Genomic DNA, 15,497 nt, shown 5'->3' with positions numbered 1-15,497 from the left:
AGTTAATCCCGTGGTATCTTCATCGTAGCGGTTGTGGGGTAAATTAAAGAAGTTTTCTTTGTTGTGGTGATGATGGTGGTCGGAGGAGGAGAAATCGCCGTTGTAGGTGGAATGAGAAGATAGAGAGAAGAAAGAGAGAGAAAGGTGGGGGTGGGTTTGTTATTTTGTTTTTATAAAGGAGTGAGTCTTAAAAATAAATAAATCTATTTAATAGGTTAAGTTATTTTGTTTTATAGTAAGGGTATTTTTGTCATTTCACATCCTTTTAACTGAGAAAACTAGATGATGTTAGGCCTAGAGATTATCCGAGAACGAAATTACAAAAATTACGGACTATAGCTGTAATTTTAAAAAATTATGAATAAAAGTTGAAAAAATAGCAAACCGCAATAAATATGCGGCGTTTAACTCTTACTAAGGGTGAAGGGGGTGCACACCTAATAGGTGAGTGCCCTCTCTTACGCCAAACCAATCCCCGTGTGCCACGTCAACTCCCCTCTTAAACTCCCCTAACACCCCCATTTGATGGCGCCACTCCCCTATTAGGTGAATTGGTTTTTTTTTTTAAAAAAAAAAAAAAAAAAAAAAAAAGAAAATACCTGATTGGACAGCTGCCTTCTCTCTCCTCCCTCTCTCTCGGTGAGCCGCCACCGGCTTCCCTCCTTCTTTCCTCCCCGATTTCATTTACCGAAGGGTTGGCGGTGTCTTACCGCCTTCCTTCTCTCCACCCCGCTTCGGCATACCGAAGACGCCCCGAAGGGCCTAATAACTAGCCTTAGGTAACCTAAATATATAACCCAGTGATCTTTCAAAAAAATATATATATAACCCATTGCATATTTGTCGGAAGAAAAAAAAAAACCTTTCAGTTCCGGGGAGATCTTGTCGTGTTACCCAAGAAATTATAATCTGTTGATCGGAACGCAATGTCAGGGATGGAACGGCTACAGAGGATGTTCGCCGGAGCCGGAGGCGCGTTAGGTCATCCACCACCGGACTCTCCGACGCTCGATACATCGGAGCAAGTTTACATCTCCTCACTAGCCCTCCTCAAGATGCTTAAACACGGTAAATTCACCACTTGTTAGGGTTTATTTTACTAAATTAAAATGTTTGCTTCTGCCATATGTCATAAAAATTAGGTGAATTTTTGTGTTACTGAACAGAATTAGGGGTTAACAGATGGTTTTAATTTGTTAATATGTTTGTTTTTGCTGTATGTTTTGTAATTTGGGTGAATTGTTGTGTTATTGAATAGAATTAGGGGTTAATAGATGGTTTTGTTGGTGTGTAGGGAGAGCGGGAGTGCCTATGGAAGTGATGGGATTGATGCTTGGTGAATTTGTTGATGAGTATACGGTTCGGGTGGTGGATGTTTTCGCTATGCCACAGAGTGGTACTGGTGTTAGTGTTGAAGCGGTTGATCATGTTTTCCAAACTAATATGCTTGATATGCTTAAACAAACTGGGAGGTATTTTTGTGATTTTAATGCATCGAGTTGTTTGTGTCATAGTCTCGTAGGGTTATGGCCATATAAACTCGCTGAATTAAACTATTAGTTGTTACTCAAGAGGTTTGATGTATTTTGATTTCATGTCACAGCCATGAAATGTTAATTCTGGTTGGATTCGTATTATATGCTTCTATCTACTGTTATGTGCATTGAAATTTGAATATAATTTTGGGATAATACAAGATATTACTAGTGTTCTAATGAAGTTAATGTGACATTTAATGCATATGCATCGAATCGATTGCTCTTAGTTACTCAGTTAGTGACGCTTTTGTTTTCCGCAAATTGGGTGCTGTCTTGTTTCCTTGACATCTTAGTTTATCGCCAAGAGGTTTTTATTTGTTTACTTTCACGATGATTTGAAATTTTGCAACGGTGGAGGAATATCAATCTTATTGTCTCTATGGTTGGCTTCTGGATATGGGTTTGACATTTATAATTTTTGGATTATTTTTTAAAAGATTCGGATGAATTTATAAAAAGATGTATGTTTTTTTTAATTAGCTATAGAGTTATCATTTTATTTTCTTGACGCCCTTCAAATACACTTATCTTAAACCTTCTTGTTGCCACAGACCAGAGATGGTGGTTGGATGGTACCATTCACATCCCGGATTTGGTTGTTGGTTATCTGGAGTTGACATCAACACACAACAGGTAGTGCATAAACTTTACCTTATTTATTACACTACTACGTTAATAAATTTTACTAATAAAGTTTACCTCAAATGAACCAAATTGTAGAGTTTTGAAGCTCTAAATCAAAGAGCCGTTGCAGTGGTGGTGGATCCAATCCAGAGTGTGAAAGGGAAGGTTGTGATCGATGCCTTCCGCCTTATAAACCCGCAAACCATGATGCTCGGCCAAGAACCACGCCAAACAACATCCAACCTTGGCCATCTTAATAAACCGTCCATCCAAGTGAGTCCTTGACATATCTCAGATCTTTGGGATTATTAGGATGTTTATTGATCTTGTTTTTGTAGGCACTGATTCACGGGTTGAACAGACACTACTATTCGATAGCTATTAATTACAGGAAGAATGAACTTGAAGAGAAGATGTTATTGAACCTTCACAAGAAGAAGTGGACTGATGGATTGAAACTCGAACGATTTGATGCCCATTCAAAAACCAACGAACAGACTGTCCAGGTCAGCATCTTTTTCAATGAACTCAAATACCCATGATAATTTTGTCACACATTAACATAAACTTACATCATTAAGTAACGTTGATGTATGAAGTATATTGTTGGATAAACGTTGTGTTTGCAGGAGATGCTGAGTCTAGCCATCAAATATAACAAGGCGGTTCAGGAAGAAGACAAACTGTCTCCGGAGAAGCTAGCAATTGCAAATGTGGGAAGACAGGATGCAAAGAAACATCTAGAAGAACATGTCTCCAATCTCATGTCATCCAATATCATTCAGACATTAGGTACAATGCTCGACACGGTTTCTTTCTAGAGTTCTGATCATTCGTGTTTTGGTACATTATTGACCGTGCTTTTTTACTTGATTTAATATCTTTTTACAAGACTCGTGTACACATGATTTTGTTCAACACAAATCTGCCCTTATTGGACTCGTGTGTCGAACAAGTAGAAAGTAATCAAAAGTTTATTTAGGTTCTTATAACCTAAGTTACCTTGTTTTTTTATATATTATTGTTGTTTTATAATACAGTTTTGCTAATCACTTGTAATACATTAATTATTTGAGAAATAGGAAAACTGACCCAATATGTTACCTACCTTAAGTCCTAACACATGTTGCAAAGCTTAAAAGTACATGATTACTAGTTTGATGTCATCTAATAGGGTGTGCGTCAGGTCGAAACCGGTTAGGACGGGACCAAACTGACTCGGTCTGAACCTGAAACCAAAGTTTGTAGATTATTAAACCTGAGGATCAGACCATTTATAGATAAGAGTTAATTCCCCGTTATGTGTGATTGCCCTTTACAACTATTTCATATTTTCTGTGGTGGTCGTACATTCCGGTGGACAAGTTTCTCGACAAAAGCACTCCCTCAGTGAGAAGCGCAGGTGATTGGAGATCATAGTTATTAAAAGCCATCGCCTCTAGCGCCTAGGCCCATTTTTTAGGCGAGGCGAGGCAGTTGCGCTTTAAGTCCAGGAAATTGCGCTTTAATTCTCCAGGTGATGGTTCAGGCGCACATTCCGGCGAGATTCCTAGATTCCGGATAGTTTCCGGCCAAATTCTCTAAATTCCGACAAGATTCTAGCTAGATTTCTACTTTTATCTATGGAAAACTACTTTTCTACACTAATACACTAATGTTTTTAGAACTTTTGGTTCTAAATAGATGATATATAGTTTTATATAATAGAATATGTTTATTTTATTTGAAGAATAGTATTCTTTTTCTAATACATAATATATTTTTAACTTTTTTTCATTATGCGCTTAATTTTTCTCAGGCCCACGCTTTTTTTGCGCAAAGCTTTGCGCCTAGGCCCCATGCGAGGCCTATGCGCCTTGAGTGCGTTTAGCGCCTTTAATAACTATGTTGGAGATGATGTGCTTTCACTATGTTTTATGTAAAGAAGTCGATAAAGTAGCAACTGGGAAGGGAACACATATTAGGTTCAATGTTTTTCTTAATTCGGTAATTCCTCTCTCAGGTTTCACTCAGGTCTGGAGCGAACAGACCTGAAACTAATTACTCTATATTTTTTTAGTACTGAACACCGATCCTAACTATGGCAGTTTTGGACCGGGTTGAGCTGGTTTACTGGGTTAATCAGGTTGTCCCCAAAAGTTTGTCACCCCTACTGAACACCGATCCTAACTATGGCGGTTTTGGACCGAGATGAGCTGGTTTACTGGGTTAATCAGGTTGTCCCCGAAAGTTTGTCACCCCTACTTCTATAGTTCTATGTATACGAGAGCAAGTCGGCCTGTGGATCTCAAAGACCATGTGCCATAAGCCCATAAATACAAGATAATAAGATATAGGTCATCTAAACGTGATTTTTTTCAATAGTAAAATCATAAGTACCACAAAAATAGTAGACTAGTAATACTGTAACTCAATGACCATACTTAAAATTGTTTTAATTTCATTTTTTAAAATCCTTTTCCCTTTTCCTTTATACAATATAAATTAAAATAAATAAGGGGACAGTGGTTTGAGTCATGACCACACACTTAAGGTAGTGGTTGTGGATGTTGGATTAGAGTTGGGTGACATGGCGATGATATGGTGAGTCATGGTGGTCATGAGGGTCATGACCACACCCTTTAGCCTTATAATGGTTATGCTCGAGGGGTATGTTTTACCTTACGCTTACATCTCTCTTTATGATTGAACGTGTAGTAAGTTGCAGTTTGACCTTAAAATCAACCCAAATTTGTGCACAAGCTAATCTTTACAAATTATCTATAGTCAATTACATACTTCATAGCGTTACTGACTTACTTCTATCAATCTTATCTAGTAAGATCACAATCTACACAAAGTTACATATCACTTTAACCTAAAAGTTTCCATTTTATTCATTTACATTGAAATTTTCTCAATTCCCTCGTAAGCACAGTTGAATTATCACTTCCATTACAAGGGGTTGTTTGGTTCGCAAAATTTTTTTCGATGAAATTGAAATCTTAAAAGGTGTTGGAATTTAGTGGAATTAGAATTGATTCAAATGAAGTTTTGCATTGTGTTTGGTTTGTAAAATTACGAAAGAAATTGAAATTTTTAAAAAATAAGAATGACAAAACTGCTCCCCACTTAAATCATCCCCGCTTCGAATTCATCAGTTGTCTACCTGTGTTCATCCCCCACCTCCAATTAAAAAGATGATCCACCATCGATTCCAGCCAAATCAACTTACACCGATAGATGGTGCTTTGTAGGACATCAGAAAGCACTTGCAACTCATACATACCGTGTCTACACTTTCAACATATTTTTATCCGCCTAAACCTTACCTAGACTTCATCATCGCTGCTTGATTTGCTTGGAACTGAACCTGTAACTTGACCATGTTTGCGTTCTTGTACTTGATTTACCTGATTCGTTTGTTACAGCTTGACCAGATTTTGGATGTCGTGTTCTTGAATCTTGATAACGCTGTATAGTTTATACATTATTATTAACCTTAAAAACTCATTAAAATTGAACTTTTTAATAAGGTCTAGGAATTTATACAACTTATAAATATATTAACCTATTATAATATCAGTTTATATAAATTTTAATAATTTTTGAAAAAACCGAAAGAATATAAGTATAAATATATCAACTTATTGAACTTCTAAACACATTATATTATATAATTTTGTTTTACATAAATACATATTTTAATGTTATTTAATTATACGATATTAAAAAATTGGATAGTTTATTATAAAAAAAAATTGTTGTAATAGGCGGTGATGACGTGAAAACTGAAGGATGTTGTATTGTAGAGGAATTGACTGTTTATTAGAGGATAAATGTTTATATGTAACTAAACACGTTTGTGAATGATTATTATCTGAATTGTAGATGCTCTTTTAGACATTTACCATAGATGTTGTCTATGTATTTGAACCACAAGTAGTTTGAATTGGTTAGTTGGTGGTACCCAATTATTGAGACTTAGAAATGGATTGTTAGAAAGAATCTAGAGCAAAAATAATATCTTTTGTGTGAGATTGATTTAGGCCAGTTGGTTCTGGGGCGCTTGGCAACTTCTATGTGGTCTCTTTATTTTAGGTGTAGACTTTGTTTGTTTTAGGTAACTGAGTGAGATCGAGATATTTTCTTAAGGGTGGGGAGTGGGTGAGAACACATATTAGTTGGGATACTGAGCAACGAAATTATGATGTGGGAAGGAGTAGGGTATGTTTCATTTCGGGTATGGGCTAAAACCAAGCCTAAAAGTTTTAGTTTTTCGATTTTCGTAAGTTATCAATATTATTTATAAACGTTTTAGTTGACTCGGTTATTTGAAAAAAAAATTGGTTCAGTTGATTTGGTTAACCATCAGCTTTAGAAGTGTTTGGATTCAAACTAAATGCAATTAATAAATCCAAGAGTAAACTGTAGTTTTACCCCATGTGTTTTGGGTGCGCTGATACCCTTACCCCCTATTTTCAAAAAATTACTATCTTACCCCATGCGTTTGCCTGATTGCATCAATGTACCCTCTGAGAGGTAAAACTGTAACCTTACCAAAAGAGCGTCTTCGTAATCTTACCTATATATATAGTAAAGCTTCAGTTGTACACCTTGTGTTTTACCTACGCTGACACATTTACACCATGTTTTATTAGAGTCGTCTTCTCCGGCGATGTTCCGACCACTCCGGCGATATTCCGACCACCGGAGCAAAACCTGGTGCCACCGGGACCGAGTCGGAAGCACGTCGGAACAAAACCTGTTTTATTTAAGTCGTCTTCCTCATCCACACCCTTTCGTATCCAAAAAATCACACGATTTCTTCCCTGGTGCCATCGGGACTAAGTCGGAAGCACGCCAGAGTTCTAAACTACTCTATCTACACTTTCAATTCCTTCCTGCTTCGCAGTCTATGAGCTTCAGAGACTGGTCAAACAGTGTAAATGCTGGCCAAAACCGAACCCGACCATCCGACTTCCATCATTGGTTTTTCTCTTATGCGTTCATGGGATTTCAAATAGGGCTGGTGCAACTTGGTTGCAAATGGGTTATGGGTTCAGGATGAGACGTTTGAACAGAGCGATGTACATGTGTTATAGGTTCGACTAGGTGAGCATGAACCCGGTTAGTTTAGAGACGAGTTACTGGTTTTGCTCCGGTGGTCGGAATATCGCCGGAGAAGACGACTTTAATAAAATAGGTTGTAAACATGTCAGATTGTTAGTGAAGGTAAAGTACAGGGTGTAAATCTGTCGTTTACTTTAATTCTTTTTTTATCAGGGGCAAAAACGTCTTTTCACACACTAAGGGGTGAACATTGATGCAATCAGGCAAACGCGGAGGGTAAGAGAGAATTTTTTTGAAAATAGGGGGTAAGGGTGTCAGCACCCGCAAATCACAGGGGGTAAAATTACAGTTTACTCTATAATAAAAGAAACCATCTTTTATACACGTGTCATTCTCTCCTTCAACCCCATAAATTTTTATTTATGTTTGTTTAATAAATTTCTTTTAATAATAATATTAATAATTAATAAATAACCAATATATAAATATATAGATATCACTTATTTTTATCTTTATCTTTATCTAAAATTAATAAATAACTTCAATTTTGCAATTTAGACCCTTTGTATTTTTATTTTAACTCAAAGTTTTTCATCTTTTGCAATTTAATCCCAACTCTTTTTTATTTTCAATTTTAGTCCACCATACTTTTCATCTTTTCCAAGCTTTTCGTTTCGTTCTAAATTTTGTGAGTTAACGCATCGCAACATGCGTGTGAGGTTCAACATTTTTTCGTATATTTTTTCCCATTAGATTGGTCCGTCGCGTCACATCTATTTTTCTGCGTTTGATAAGTTCGTCCAACACGCGGGTCCAAGATGGACTTAGTTATTTTTTCTATGTTTTACGTTTCGATTTAATTTCTCAGTAACGAGCGTGCACGATTCAAAGATTTTACGTCTTCTTTTCATTCGGCGTTATTTTTTTTCCGTTTTTATTTATTTTGTTTTTACAAGATTTTCCGGTTTTGGTGGTCGCTGACAATGTATTTTTTCGTATATTTTTTCCCATTTGATTGGCCCGTTGCGTCACATCTATTTTTCTGCGTTTGATAAGTTCGTCCAACACGCGGGTCCTGGATGGACTTAGTTATTTTTTCTATGTTTTACGTTTTGATTTAATTTCTCAGCAACGCGTGATTCAAAGATTTTACGTCTTCTTTTCATTCGGCGTTATTTTTTTCCCGTTTTTATTTATTTTGTTTTTACAAGATTTTCCGGTGTTGGTGATCGCTGACAATGTTTTTTTTATTATTTGCTATGTAAAATTAGATTTAAGGATATAATTTTTTTATTATTTGGTAGATTTTTCAACCCGACTACACACGGGTTTTTTAAAGATACGACATATTTAGTATTTTAATATACAAAATTACATTTATTTAATCTATGTAACACACATGGTTTTTAAAGATATAACTTTTTTTTAGATCTATTCAACACGTGGTTTTTAAAGATATAACTTTTTTTAGATCTATTCAACACGTGTAATATACGGGGTTTTTAAGTTTGTAATTTTTTATTATTTGGTAGATTTTTTCAACCCGATTATGCACGGATTTTTTAAAGGTACGACGTTTTTAATATTTAGTATACAAAATTACATTTATTTAATATGTGTAATACACATGATTTTTAAAGATATAACTTTTTTTTTATTATTTGATATATAAAATTACATTTATTTAACTCGTAGAATATACGGGGTTCATAAAGATATAATTTTTTATTATTTAATTTATAAAGTTACATTTAATCAACCCGTGTAATACACGGGGTTCTAACCTAGTTATATTATAGGTTAAACAAAATTAATAACAATTCTTTCAGTTTATAAAGAAGAATAGGCGGCAACTATATTTATAAACTGTTTAACATATTATCAATAAAAAATACAAAAATATATAGAGTTTGGTTTGGTTTTGGTTTGTTTCAATTAATTTAGTTATTCATACCATGTTCGATAAACAAATATTACTCAAAAGTCAGATACATAAAAATCATATAATAAACGAGAATCACATGCTATATAACACTTGAAAGTCTTAAAAGTTTAAAGTTTCTTTTAACGGGGTCATGTATCTAGATTTTTAGAAGATCAAAATATTATGATAGATGGAAATAGAAATAGTATGAATGAAGCAACATATGTCTTTCCGGAAAACGTGTTCATGAGTTGGCTGCCTAAACCAATAAAAGTTAAGCCGCAACCTTCCAAAGCTTCAAAGTTTTAGGGGCCGACTCAAGTCGGCTTCATCTCCAGTTTATAGATATTCATCGGACCCTACACATTCCCTACTTAATTCCCACATGCAACTAAAGGTTGCACAAGCATTTGTCGTCGTCTAAACATTTTTTAATCTACCTATTTATATTATCTGATACAAAAGCATATAAATTTATCTTCATTTGACTATTATCTTTCACATAAAGTATTATATAAGATTACAAGATGTTAGCGACCACTATGACCAATGTTTGTAATATTTTTATTTATTATAATATTTTCTTATTAAAAATTTATTTGTTAATTATACGAGAGTATAAAGAGAAATGAACACACAAAAACATAAAGATTTATAGCAGTTCGGGTGGGTGTTAACGAACCCACCGTACATCCGCTCATTGGTATCAACAAAGAGTTTATTTCTACTAATAACGTTTCACTTAGCAAGATAATGATCTTCTTTACAATTGTCTCACTAAGTAAAATAATGACTACCTTTGAATTTTTTTCACCAAGCAATGTAGTGATCCCTCTTTGAATCGTCTCACTAAATAAGGTAATGATAACGTTTTGAACGTCTCACTACTCACTAGGATACTAGAATGTTAGTGTCACCACTATAACTTTTCAATAAGATCGTAGTCATCACCAACTATGAGTGAATGAGTAAGGTGTTACAATGAATTTACCACACACTATTTCATTTGTTCTTGAATATCAACCTTGGATATGGATTGATATAGTCACTCAAGAATATGAAAAATATTTCTGGTTTTAAATATGCAAGAGGTTAGTCAGAATAATAGAGATAGAGAGATGTTTAAATAACCAAGAGGAAAAAGAGTGAAAAGATTTGGCCAGGATTCAGACGCAGGGGCGGGCCTAAGTGTCTTCTTTGTTGGGCGAGCGCACCCCTTGAAAAAATATTTTAGTGTATTTTTTTAGACAAAAAACGCGAACACACCTCTTGAAAATATGGTTGAACCCCTCATCCGCACCCTTAACAAATAATTCTTGGGTCCGTCACTGTACATACGGCGGATGATATGGTCAAGCTGCAAACTAACTGTGGATCATGTGAGACAACTTTCATTTGTTGTGAATATTCAAACAATGAATTCAAGTGGATCATGTGAGACAACTTTCATTTGTTGTGAATATTCAAACAATGAATTCAACTTTGTGATCAAACTTTTAACAAAGCAATAATAAAATCAGATCAAGAGAGAAAGGAAGACAAAAACTTGATATGCAATGCATCTTTTCTTACATACTGGTTTGAGTTTTGTCTCTTTTCTTCTTTGGTTGAGCATCACTTAATTTGTGTAATCCAATTAATTTGACTAAGTTAATTTAAAAAGTAATCGTTTTGGCGAAGATCTTATCCAACATTTATTTAACAAATAAGTTTTATTAAACCGTTTTTATAAAGATGTAACATTATAAATTATTGTATGAATTAAATATTTATTTTAATTTACATAAATTATATATATATTCACTAGGTTATAACCCCGTGTATTACACGGGTTGAATAAATGAATTTTATATATTAAATAATAAAACAATATATATTTAAAAAACCCCTTTATTACACGGGTTGAATAAATATCATTTTTAGATATTAAGTAATAAAAAATTATATTTATAAGAACCATATTGTACGGGTTGAATAAATGTAATTTTATAAACCAAATAATAAAAAAAGTTATATCTTTAAAACCACGTGTACGTGTATTGCACGGGTTGAATAAATAGAATATTGTTTACCAAATAATAAAAAAAGTTACATCTTTAAAAACCCCCGTGTATTATACAGCTTGAATAAATATAATTTTATATACCAAATAAAGAAAATTATATTTTAAAAAACTAATGCATATACTCGGTACGCGACAAATATGGTGATTGCGGAGATGATTATTGAAAAGAAGAAACGGTGGTCAAACATGCTATTCAAGAAGCGAATAATCAGTCATTTGAGTGATAAAATATAAATTATATTTAAAAACCCGTAATAAATCTAATTTTATATATAAAGTAATATTGAAAGTTATATACAATTTATTAAAAATTATGTAATAAAATCGATATAATATTTTTTTAATAATGAAAATAAAAATAAATAATATGTTAATAAAAAGTTTGGTTTTGGTGATAAATAATTTGGTTATTTAAAATATCTTAAATTAATAATAGAGTAAACTACTAAAATGGTCACTGATGTTGGGGACACATGTCACTCATTGAAGCCATCTATTTTTTAGCCTATTAAAATTAAATAATTATTTAGGAGATATACGTAGAGATATACTATATAATATATATAATTATGAGATATACGTAGAGATATATAGTATAGATTAAAAACTTATTTTGAAAATATACTATTAATATTAAATTATTAATTTTATAATATATTTCCTTAGATATAGGAATAGGTTACATTATAGTTTTATTATTATTTTTTATTTTAGAGAGATTTTATTTTAATATTTACGTTTATACTTTTACATCCAAATTTGGGTAAAATAATAATTTATGAGATATACGTAGAGATATACTATTTAATATATATAATTATGAGATATACGTAGAGATATAGTATAGATTAAAAACTTATTTAGAAAATATACTATTAATATTAAATTATTATTTTTATAATATATTTCCTTAGATATAGGAATATGTTACATTATAGTTTTATTATATTGTAGAGAGATTTTATTTTAATATTTACGTTTATACTTTTACATCCAAATTTAGGTAACATATTTAAATTGTCTATGACTCTTTATAATCAGTAATATATTCTAAATATATTTAACTTTTTATAATCAGTAAATGTTTTAAATATATTTATTTTAAATAACATATTATATATTTTTTAAATATGTTTTATAAAAATAAGAATATGACTTAAGATGTAATTTTAAGGAGAGAAAAATTATTATTATTTAATAGGAGAGAAAATGCAGGATATCAAAATCTGAAATTAATCAGAACTCAACTCGTGTATTACACGAGGTTTTTTAAAGATATAAGTTTTTATTATTTACTATATAAAATTACATTTATTCAACCTGTGTAACACACGGAGTTTTTTAAGATACAACTTTTTTTATCATTTACTATACAAAATTACATTTATCCAACCCGTGTATTATATGAGGTATTTAAAAATATAATTTTTTATTATTTGATATATAAATTCAACCCGTGTAATACATGGGGTTTTTTAAAGATATATTTTTTTTATAAATTACTATACAAAATTACATTTATACAACCTGTGTAATACATGAGTTTTTAAAAATATAACTTTTTTATTATTTGATATATAAAATTAGATTTTTCAACCCGTACAATACTCGGGGGTTTTTAAATATATAAATAATATTTATTCAACCTGTACAACAATACAAGGGGTTTTTAAAGATATAACTTTTTATTTTTTAGTATATAAAATTATATGTATTCAATCCATGTAATAAACAAAGTTTTTAAAGATATTTTATTTTATTATTTAGTATATAAATTCACATTTATTCAGCCCGTGTAATACACGGGGTTCTAATCTAGATAACCCTCCTACTAATACTATTTAGTTTAATATCTTATATTATAGATAATCCTCCTACTAAATATTATTAGTTTAAATCTTATCGATATAATATTTTTTTAATAATGAAAATAAAAATAAATAATATGTTAATAAAAAGTTTGGTTTTGGTGATAAATAATTTGGTTATTTAAAATATCTTAAATTAATAATAGAGTAAACTACTAAAATGGTCACTGATGTTTGGTCAATTTTGCCACTTCTGGGCCCCATGTGGTTTTAATTTTGTTGTCATTTTCATTCAAAAGCAAAATATAAAATCTAACCATTTTGTCCTTCATTAAAAGGGAGGAAAAAGATAAAAAAGATAAATGTTAACTGAAAAATCTGATCATATTGTGATTTTGGATGAAAATGGCAACAAAATTGAAACCACAGAGATCCAGATTCAAAAGGTTTAAGTTTTGGACTAAAGTGGCAAAAGTGACCAAACCTCGGGGACTATTTTGGCAGTTTACTCATTAATAATATTTAGTAGGAGGGTTATCTATAATTAATTAGAACAGATTAAACTAAATAATAATTATCTATAAAATATTAAATAAAATAATATTTAGTATGAGAGTTATCTATAACTAATTAGAAGATATTAAACTAAAACAATAATTATCCATAAGATATGGCCTAATATGATGACAAGTGTCCCTAAAACGGTTTCTTTTATTATATAGTATAGATGAGCGACTATATTTTATACCATATTCATGTTATTTTGATAATTGCCTAGATGTAGATGATTTGGCTCATTTGGTTGCTAGGTTAACTTTTGACACTTGTCTTGTACCCACACGGTTATTACACCATTAAATCTGTCTTATCAACCATAAAGCTCGCCTTACATTATAAATTTATGATCACGTGCCTCGGTTAGGCTATGAGGAGTGGTTTTCGTCCGTCTTCTAGGACGGAGCTTCACGTCAGCAGTCACATCATCACAAGGTGGGATGATGACCCAAATTATAGAGCAAGGAAGTGTGGATAGGCATGCCCTTTTTTATTAATTAAATTACAATAAATATAAAAACAAAATTAGATTAAATACCAAAATTAAAATAACTAGATTTTAAATAACATTACATAACTAAAAATGTAAAATTTTAAAAACAGGATAACAAAAAATTTAAATAACTAGAAACGACTCGATGTCTAGGCCATTTTTTTGCTATCTCGTCTTTCATTTTTTGCAAAACGCGACCGTCTTTTTCTGGATACGACTCGATATAGGCGAGTAGGCGGGAGCCGAGAAGATGTTAGCATTCGGGTTTGTGTTCGGGTTGGTGTTCGGGTTGGGGTTCGGATTGTTTGGGTTTCGATTCGGGTTGAATGGATCCATAAATTAGAAAACTTGGCGAAAGAATTTGTAAGAGAGGTTGGGTTTTGTAGAGATTATTTTCTAAAAATATAGAGAGATTAGGAGAAGTGGTGTAAATAAAAATAGGGTGGAATGGTATTTATAGATAAAAAAAGGGTTTATATTTTTAAAAACCCCTAACGTTCAAATTTACAACGGTCACCCTCTTTCCAACATTCACATCGCTCCGTCTTCATTGTCCTCTCGATGTCGCGTATGCCACGCCGCTGCAATGCCGGGGCAACCCGGAGTTGTTGCCGGCCCATCTTGGGGCATGCCGACCCTATGCCGCCATCACTCCGTACAACCTTAGTTAGGGCAGAAAATTTGGCTTTTGTTTCACAGTTGCAACGTAGACCAACCAATAAGGCTACCTATCGTTGTCCTTGATCTTTTGTTTCTTGCATTGGGTTTTGGTTTTTTTAACGGCAAAGGTTACATAACATTACTCCTAAATTACACTAAATTTTATCCATGTCAGAAATTGAACTCTGGTCTCTCCCCAAGAGGCACAAAGCCTCTACCACCCTACCAAAGTGATGATAACGGGTCTTGGTTTTATTATATAAGCATATATGTATCTCATTGGGTTTTTGGTTTTAATATATAAGCATATATGTATCTTATAATATATGTTTATTTTCATATTTAAGAATATGAATTTCAATAAATGAGTATCAATAAAACAAAATCAAATTTTAAACTCATTCTACAAAATCTTCTATACATAAAAAAGAAACATAACATATAAAATAAATACACAAACAATAAAACTCACACAAAAAATAACTTCTTGTATTTCACAACCTTTATCACTTTTAAATACACGTATATAAAATAGATTTTTTTTTAAAGAAGGCGATTTTTATAAAGAGAAATACAACCACAGCCTTAGCAAGATGCTAAGACAGTGATATAAGTACAGGTACAGCAAAATAAATAAAACATTACACACAATACAAAAACCTCATTTGAAACACTTGAATTCAACCCAGTCTTTCCAGTCTAGATCCACGATTCCAGCCCTTGCTTTAACCCATAAAAATGAGAGTGACTTGATGTCGCCGATAGCTCGTGAAATCTG

At 32.3% G+C, this 15,497-nt stretch overlaps 1 protein-coding gene across 1 annotated transcript; it reads left to right on the top strand.

Moving 5' to 3' along the window:
* The first annotated feature begins 820 nt into the window (after window positions 1-820).
* LOC110879455 (26S proteasome non-ATPase regulatory subunit 14 homolog) lies at window positions 821-3,178 on the top strand. The gene is made up of 6 exons (XM_022127916.2): window positions 821-1,068; window positions 1,295-1,472; window positions 2,090-2,171; window positions 2,259-2,435; window positions 2,501-2,668; window positions 2,792-3,178. Exons 1-6 carry the CDS (start codon window positions 927-929, stop codon window positions 2,981-2,983), a joined length of 939 nt encoding a protein of 312 aa, XP_021983608.1. The 5' UTR covers window positions 821-926; the 3' UTR covers window positions 2,984-3,178.
* The last annotated feature ends 12,319 nt before the right edge of the window (window positions 3,179-15,497 follow it).

This window comes from Helianthus annuus, chromosome 9 (genome assembly GCF_002127325.2).
Source record: "Helianthus annuus cultivar XRQ/B chromosome 9, HanXRQr2.0-SUNRISE, whole genome shotgun sequence".
Classification (NCBI taxonomy): domain Eukaryota; kingdom Viridiplantae; phylum Streptophyta; class Magnoliopsida; order Asterales; family Asteraceae; genus Helianthus; species Helianthus annuus.
Note: the sequence above shows the minus strand (reverse complement) of the source record. Positions and strands in the feature narration are given on the sequence as shown.

Coding starts and splice junctions, on each gene's coding strand:
- LOC110879455 (XM_022127916.2), top strand. CDS start 927: ATGTCAGGGATGGAACGGCTACAGAGGATGTTCGCCGGAGCCGGAGGC. Junction 2,172..2,258: donor TTGACATCAACACACAACAG/GTAGTGCATAAA, acceptor ACCAAATTGTAG/AGTTTTGAAGCTCTAAATCA. Junction 2,669..2,791: donor CCAACGAACAGACTGTCCAG/GTCAGCATCTTT, acceptor TTGTGTTTGCAG/GAGATGCTGAGTCTAGCCAT.